Raw genomic sequence first — 8301 nt, forward strand, 5'->3', positions numbered from 1 at the left:
GACAATAATGTAGCCACTCTTCCCGCCAGTTAGTATTGATAACAGCCACCTTGCTAAAAAAACAAAAAAACAATGTGATTAAAGATAAAACACAATGCCAAAGCCCACGATACACCTCGCTCATGCAGGTGTCAATGATAACGCTGCTACATACAATTAACGCCTCCTCCTGCCAGTTGTTAATGACAACCGCCACTATGCCACATTGAATTCAAGCAGAACAACTGAAAATACTCAACACTGTCAAAGCCCACAAGCTTTGCTCACGCACGGGTACTCCTCATATGATAATTAACCCTTTTCCCGCCAGATATTATTGCTAATTGCCACTTTACATAATATAAATAAAAAGAGGCGACTCGAAATAAGCCACAGCAGACCTCGCTCATGCAGAAGCAAATGAAAACTATTTACCGTGACCTAAATAACTCCTCCTCCCGCAAGTTTTTAATAACAACCGCCACTTTGCCACATAGAAATCGAGCACGACTGAAAATAATCCACACAGTCAAAGCCCACAAGGTTTGCTCATGTGCAGGTACTACTCATATGATAATTAATGCAGCCATTGCACCCGCCAGTTGTTATTGATTACTGCCACCTTGCATAACATCAATAAAACAGAACTCAAGATAAACCACAACGTCGGGAAAGTTGCAGTGTTGTTATTTAATGAAGTGATGGCACGCAGAAACAGTATGAAAAGATGCACTTACTATACCTTAACTAAGCGAACACAAGTACGTATTACCGCTGCTCATGTTTTGCTTTGTCTTTGTCTTTTTTTTTTTTTGCCACATCTTCTCGATATTTGAAATGAAATGAGTCGCTCTCGCTTCCCTGCGTTGTCCCGGGGGATCGTCTCGCTGCGGCGCCCGCCGCCGTTATGGCGAACACTCCACCCGTTTACAACGCCATTGTGCGTTTGCTCGCGCTACGTCTGCGCTCTGGCAGCCATCGTTGCCGTTTTCATTCACCTTTCAGTCACACGCCCGAGCTTATCATCCTAACAAATTCCTTTTTCATGGTTGCATGTGTGTACTTGTTGAGCCACTCATCCCCTAAGCGGTGTAAACTATTGTAGGGTATTTAAGTCGAGTGCAGTGCAAGCATAAATCATATCTTAGAAGAACAACTCATTTACACCTCGGGGAGCACAAAAGCGAGTTTTTAACCTCTGTTGCACTATCAAATGTCCACAACAACAACCCTCCCTCTCTCATTGTACCATCAATGGTATGGTGTAAAGTCTGTGACATCCTCCAGGGAGTCTCATGTTGTCAGCTATAAAATAACCTTCTACTGTACGTGGCCTCTGGAGACATGTCTGTAGTCTCAAAAATACTCGCAAATGCTCACTTTTAACACCAGGACTTTTTTTTTTTTTAGAATGTGCAATCATTATCGTATTTAACAATTAGAAAAAAAAAATGTATTAACATCATTAACTTTCTTTGTTGATTGGCTGGGCGGAATGACATGCCTCTACTGCCTCATAGTGAGGCAATGTTTAAATTATTATTATATTATTATTATAATTATATTAATTTAATTTTTATTTTTTTTCCGCACATTATATATAAAACAAACACAAAAAAACAAATAACTTCAAATAAAGTGTGTAATGTCACTTTCACCTATAGAATAAATGTCTTGCACTATTGATATTTGCAGAAATATTAATAAGTAGAAGTATTTTTCGTGTTTGTTCATCACTCTTATGTTAGTGAACAGAAACAATAAAATGCCTGATTGGTTTTGAATAAATAGTCCAACTGGGGTGAAAAAACACTTTATTTATATACAGTATATACACTAAAAACAGCCATGCAGAATATATAAATAATATGCAAATAAATAAAATAATTTATTGAAAAAAATGTCACAAAGTCATCTGAAAAATGAAAAATGCAACAGCGTATAAAGTATTTAACACACCTCATATGCACGAGCTGGACACAGCACACAACAATTCAAAAAAAATAATGACATTATTAATATTAATATCTTACATGTATACAGTGTGTTTACTATTGTGATTGCCCTAAGAGGTGTTTGTAATATGTTGTAACCCTTTTTTGTTAGCAACAAAAAGAAACCACCTCAATACAAGAACAACAATATCACACATGAGCTCGTGTATTGGTAATCAAGAACTAAAGATGAAAAAAAAAGATATTCTTATTGTAAAGAAAAAAAACGGAGTTGATTTGGTGGTGTTTTATGATCACTAAGTTAACGAACAGCCAATAAAACACACACACTGCAACACAATAAAGGTGTGGCGGCGACAATTACCACGATGGAATGATCTAGCAATTAAAATGTAACCTTAACGACTCCGACGGGAAGCCGGAGTGAGCCCTCAAACACACACACACACACACACACACACATTTTCCACACACTACACCTCGAGTTACTGCAATTCAATACACTGTCTGCTGCCTGCTGTCTGCCTTTGGGGGCACATGTGGGCTTGTTTCTCCTCTCTTGTCTTTTTTCATGAAAAAAACTTTTTTCAAGAAAAAAAAAAGCGGGGGGGGCAGAGAGAAGACTAGTCAGTCTGCACAGCCGGGCCCAAGGGCACTCCGGCAGGTCTTCTTGGGGAGGGGTTACACTTCGCATAGAATTCACAGCGACTAGAGTAGAGAGTTCGACCTGTGACCTCTGTTGCCTGGAGACGTCATCATCACGACAGTCTTGAGCGGGCCAACCTGCCGTCCTCCTCGCTTTACGGCGCCTACTTTTATTCAGTGGCGAGCTGGTGATTGAAACGAGCGGCTTTATACAAACACATGAAGAGTAGGCTGGCAGTGGGCCTAAAGAGTGATCATTGAGACAAATTGATCCCTATCTGTGCAAATTGGCACTATAATCTATCATTGGCATACGGAACAGTGGAGCTATCTGGAATCTATTGCCTTTTTAGATAGCGGCCCTCGGGGCACACACACACACACACACACACCACGTCTTAATATGCATGGATCAACTCTATATGAATGGACACACAACACGTGTGTTTGTTGCGCGCAAGCCTTTCTACATCAGTGTGAAGCATCATCAAGGACTATTTAAGTCAAAGGTTAAAATGAGGTGCGCTGGAAATAGGACTATTATAGAGTCACAACATTAGGCACACCTGCACAATCTCAATGCGCTGCGTCGTTGTTGGCTGGTAAAATATGTTTATTATTGCATTGTCAAAGTGGTCAAAAAAGACCTTAAATATGATGAATATTGACACGTATCAGTTGATTATGATTATGATTGATTCATGTATTAGATGATTTAGTGATGGGGGAAGACCATATAAGATATTTTCGGGCACACAACATATTTTTAATTGTATCTTAATGTTGTTATTGTTGTTTGGAGATGGTTAAAAATAAATTGGTAAACAGAACTTGACCTCTCAGGAAGTGCACATGTACAACCACAATTTGCAAAATTGTACCTTTTTGACAGAAACACACATGTATACTGTATACTATTATTAACATCAAATAAATAGAATATGCATCATTTTGCATTTCTCACAAATGAAACTTGATACAACTGAATGATGATTACATATTGGTATAAACAATACATCATATAAAAACAAAAACAAAATTAATTGTTAAATGGTGAATTAAATGTCCAATTACAATGCTAACGATGGTATTTACCTGTTTCTTTCTTGCTGTCTTGTTTTAAGTGGCCGCTGCAGTTGACTTCACCTTCATTCAATCCCACTCTTCAAGTTGATTAGTCAGGTTAACCTTTGCTCCTGCGCGGCTCCGGAGGGGTTAACCGGGCCGGGAACTTGGGAGACCTCGGGGGTCAGCGTCCCGCTATCTGCATGGAGGACTTGGTGAAAGCACAGATAAGATTAACGTCACCTCCTCTCCTTTTTTTAGTACGTTTTTGAAGTGTCAATTATTATTATTATTATTAGGGGCAAATATTACCACTTAATGTTGTAGTTTGTATTTTTATTTTTTCTCACAATGTAAACTTAATGTTGTAGTTGTTATTTTTATTTTTTCTCAATGTGTAAAATTAACAACTAAAAGTGCACATTGATTTGAAATATTTTTCTAAATAATTTTAATTTGTGCAAATAATTTTATTTTTTTAATTATTCAATTTATGTTATGTTGTAGTTTTTATTTTTATTTGTTCTCATAGTGTAAAAAACATCTAAATGTGTACATTAATTTAAAATGTGCTTCTAAATCATTTTCATTTGTGCAAATAATGTTTTTTTTATCATTCAATTTATGTTATGCTCTAGTTTTAATTTCTATTTGTTCTCATTGTGTAAAAATAACATCAAAACGTGCACATTGATTTGAAATAATTTTCTAAATAATTTTCATTTGTGCAAATCATTTTATTTTTTTAATTATTAAATTTATATCATGTTGTAGTTTTTATTTGTAGTTGTTCTCACAGTGAAAAAATAACATCTAAAAGTGTACATTAATTTAAAATATTTTTCTAAATAATTTTCATTTGTGCAAATAATGGGGTTTTTTATCATTCAATTTATGTTATGTTGTAGTTGTCATTTTTATTTTTTCTCATAGTGTAAAAATAACATCAAAAAGTGCGCATTGATTTAAAATATTTTTTTCTAAATAATTTTCAATTTGTGCAAATAATTTTATTTTTTTGAACAAATAACGCCGTAGTTTGGACAATTGTTAACTATATTAGTGTGTGATCAGTAAATATTAAGTGCAGGCGACATCCTCCTGTCTCGTCTTAATCGATTATTGCGCACACATGTTTATCCATCATCACGCTGCCTGCAGGGACAACAATCACATCCAAACACCCAATAATAATAACATAGTTCATAATTTACATTGTATTTTTTTACAAGGTGATTTTTTTTCATCTCTAAAATGAATTAATCCTATTTATTAGACTGTTTAATTGCATGTTATTAAAATAGGAGTGCAAAACTGATTATTATTCCACATACATTAAGCATCAAATACACATAACTGTGACTTTTTGATGACTACATTACTAAATTGTGCAATATCGTGCTAATTAGACGTCACGATTGTCCCATCTTTGCATGCTTAAATGCACTAAAACGCATGCGTAAATGCATCAAACGTAAGAATATATCATGATGCGTGCGTCAATGCATTAAATGTAAAAATATATCATCATGCATTAAATGTAAAAATATATCATCATGCATTAAATGTAAATATAAATCATAATGCGCGCTCTCCGTACATAGAGACAGGTGCCCCCACCCTCTCCTCCACCATCACCACCCCCTCCTCTCACCACCCCTCCCTCGCTCCTGCACGATACGCACACACAAAGCAGCGTTTTTGCAGGCGGTGGTAAAGAGAGAAAAGACGTTGGGAGATCTATAAACTTCTTTCTTGCTGCACTTAATTTTGGACACGCTTTATATACTTTTATTTATGTGCAATTAGCCAACAAGTCGGGCTTTTTTTTTTTCTTTTTTTTTTTGCACATTCAAGCATGTTTTGCAATAAACAAAATATTTATTTTTAATTCTTTTTTTTTTTTTTTTTTTTTTTTTTTTTATGTACCGGAGGAGGAGAAGTTCACTGTCACTTTGTGTCGAAAAGACAGAAGACTAAATTAAGATTATTAGGAGAGAAGAAAGATGCAGGCGGCTGCCACGGACGAGTCATACACATTTGGTAGGTGCGCGTGGACATAATCACTATCACGGGTGTAATAATCAGCAAAATGCAAGCCCGTGGAGGTATTGCATTTAATTAAAAAAAAAAAAAACCATAAAGCTATCCTGATTATGTATTCTAAGCAAGTGTGCAAAATGTATACTTACCCCTTTTGGAGCGAAGCTACTGGTTTTTTTCCCCCCTCCATGTTTATGTACAGATGTACACGATCTGAAAATACAACCAACAAAGTCATGCAAACAATTTGTTCTGCGATAAAGTAGTTTAAAAAGGCGCGGCGTAGTGGCAAAAAGAAAAAGAAAAAAAGATAATAATAAAAAATAACAAAACAAGTAAATCCAATTTGTGAAACAGTGAATGCATCTAATCGCCACGTGGTCCGGTATAATTTAAATTATTAATAATGATAATTTAAAAAAAACAAAAAAAAAACGAAGAGGCTCGCTGCTGAGTTAGATCGAGGCAGAAGAGAGCAAAAGACTGAAGCAGGCTGCGTTTGCAGGAATGACTCCTCCGAATTGAGGCTCAGCTTGAGCTGCAGTATACTTTTGTACGCTAGGGGGCAGCCGGACACTGTGTTGAGGGGGACAATGCATGCAGCAATGATCACACGCGCACACACACACACGCACACACACACGCACACAAATCCAGGTTCAGTCCAAGTGTGATGAGGGAGTTCATAGCCTCTCCTTTGAAAAAAAATAAAAACTTAATTGACAACTTTGTGCATATCCATCAGTCATAAAAATTAAAATTGGTTGAGATTTGTATAGGCAATTATCAATTTGGCCATATTTATCAATTATTTGTACCCATATTCTACCATTTTTGCCTCTATTGCATCCAGCAATGTTTGAAAAAAAAAAAAAAAAAAGATGTGAAGTGTACTTTTTTTTTTTTTGCACACTTTCCTTGCTCTTTCCTCTACATGGAGAAACACGTCTCGCTTTAGGACCCAGCGGCCCTCGCTCGACCTCCACACGGCGGTCCCTCTTGGCGAGGTACCAAGTAGCACAAGTGCCGCTCAGCCAATGAGGTGCGAGGGGAGGTCCCTGAGCTCTGACCAGTCAAACACACTCGCCTTCCTTATATGGCAGCGCGTCGCCATGGTAACGTGTGCTAAGTTGCAGCAGTCGTGTCAAAGTTCACTATATAGAGAGCTCAGTGAGCTGATCACAGAGAAAGCATTCTGCCAGCCGGGCTCCTAAACCCAATCACTTCCTAACCTCCTTTTGCCTTTTTAACATATTTGATCACTTTGATTCCTTTTTTTTTTTTGCGCGGAAAAAGAAGAAGATCTGGATTTTGGGTGAAAAAAAAAAAAAAAAAAGGTGGGATCTCCGGTAATAATAATAATAATATTTGCAGAAGAAGACGATTTTTCGTGTGATTTCTTCAAGACTTGGAAGAATCCATCCTTCTCCGCACCCCCTCCTCCATGCAGCTTGTTCCGCTTCTCGGCCCACCTTCCCCGCCGATGGGGGTGCTGGATGGCTGCCTGTAGGAGCCTCCTCTTCCACCCGCTCCAGTCGACTCATTTCGGGAGTGGAGCGCAGCGTCGGCGGTGACATTTCCCAGCGAGGAGAGAGAGAGAGAGAGAGAGAGAAAGCAACAAAAAAAAACGAGCGAAGAAAAAGAGACAAAACGGAAGCGGAGAAAAGTTTCCCTTTTCGTTGACTGATAGGCAGATATGGCAATGGTAGTGTGGAGAGGCTCCCAGGACGACGTGGCTGACACCCAAGGCGCCCTTTCCTCGCAGACCCAAGGCGGACTCACCCTGGCCGGCGCACAGGCGGGCCAGCTGGGTCTGACAGCCTCGCAGGTCGCGCCGCCGACCCCGCAGACGCCGGTGCAGGGGGGCCCCAACAACACGCAGTCGACGCCGGGCAGCCAGGTCTCGCAGCAGCCGGAGAAGCAGCAGCCGCAGCACATCGAGTGCGTGGTGTGCGGCGACAAGTCGAGCGGCAAACATTACGGCCAGTTCACCTGCGAGGGCTGCAAGAGCTTCTTCAAGCGCAGCGTGCGGCGGAACCTGACGTACACATGCCGGGCCAACCGGAACTGTCCCATCGACCAGCACCACCGCAATCAGTGTCAGTACTGCCGCCTCAAGAAATGCCTCAAGGTCGGCATGAGACGGGAAGGTATTGAGACTCTTGTTTACTCCGCGATCCGGCGGCGCGCTCCCTCTCAAGCTGACCGGCGTAGGCGTGCTCCGGCGCCGCCTTGAGCCGAGGCTTGAGTCGGTGCCCTGCTGGATCTTTTTTTTTTTTTTTTTTTGTCTGTCTGTCTTTCCCTCGTCGTCCCCCTTTTGTCAAATATACCCTCTCGACTGCATCGCTAATATTCCCAAAATGTCACGATAGCAAAATGGCGTTTGTGCACGATATACGCGATGATGGATTAAAAGGAGGGCGCGAGCCTTTGTTGAATATGTGCGTGGATTATTATGTAAATGCATTTAAAAAAAAATCGGTTATTGGTGTTAAAATGGACCAATATGTCATAATTGACAATGCTTAATGGATTCAGGTTTCAATATCTGTAGTCTCTCTTTTTACTGCAGCTGTGCAAAGGGGACGGGTGCCACCCACGCAGCCTCACCACG

The 8301-nt window shown here is 39.6% G+C and overlaps 1 protein-coding gene and 1 long non-coding RNA gene across 7 annotated transcripts in view; one reads left to right on the forward strand and one right to left on the reverse strand.

The window, feature by feature from the left end:
- Positions 1–8301, forward strand: part of nr2f2 (nuclear receptor subfamily 2, group F, member 2) — a 593614-nt gene that overhangs the window by 580016 nt on the left and 5297 nt on the right. For 4 of the 6 annotated variants that reach the window (XM_072911831.1, XM_072911832.1, XM_072911833.1 and 1 more), the window contains one exon: positions 8260–8301. This exon is cut by the window's right edge and continues 486 nt beyond it. In XM_072911831.1, the coding sequence (XP_072767932.1) occupies positions 8260–8301 (42 nt within the window). Of the gene's footprint in view, positions 1–6815; positions 7838–8241 lie in introns of those variants that run through there. The other 2 variants (XM_061925039.2, XM_061925040.2) reach the window with 2 other exon arrangements.
- Positions 2602–6481, reverse strand: LOC133572228 (uncharacterized). The gene is made up of 3 exons (XR_009810511.2): positions 5837–6481; positions 3675–3855; positions 2602–3561 (listed from the first exon to the last, which is right to left on the reverse strand). It is a non-coding gene; the product is annotated as an uncharacterized lncRNA (long non-coding RNA).

This window comes from Nerophis lumbriciformis, linkage group LG29, assembly GCF_033978685.3.
Source record: "Nerophis lumbriciformis linkage group LG29, RoL_Nlum_v2.1, whole genome shotgun sequence".
Classification (NCBI taxonomy): Eukaryota; Metazoa; Chordata; class Actinopteri; order Syngnathiformes; family Syngnathidae; genus Nerophis; species Nerophis lumbriciformis.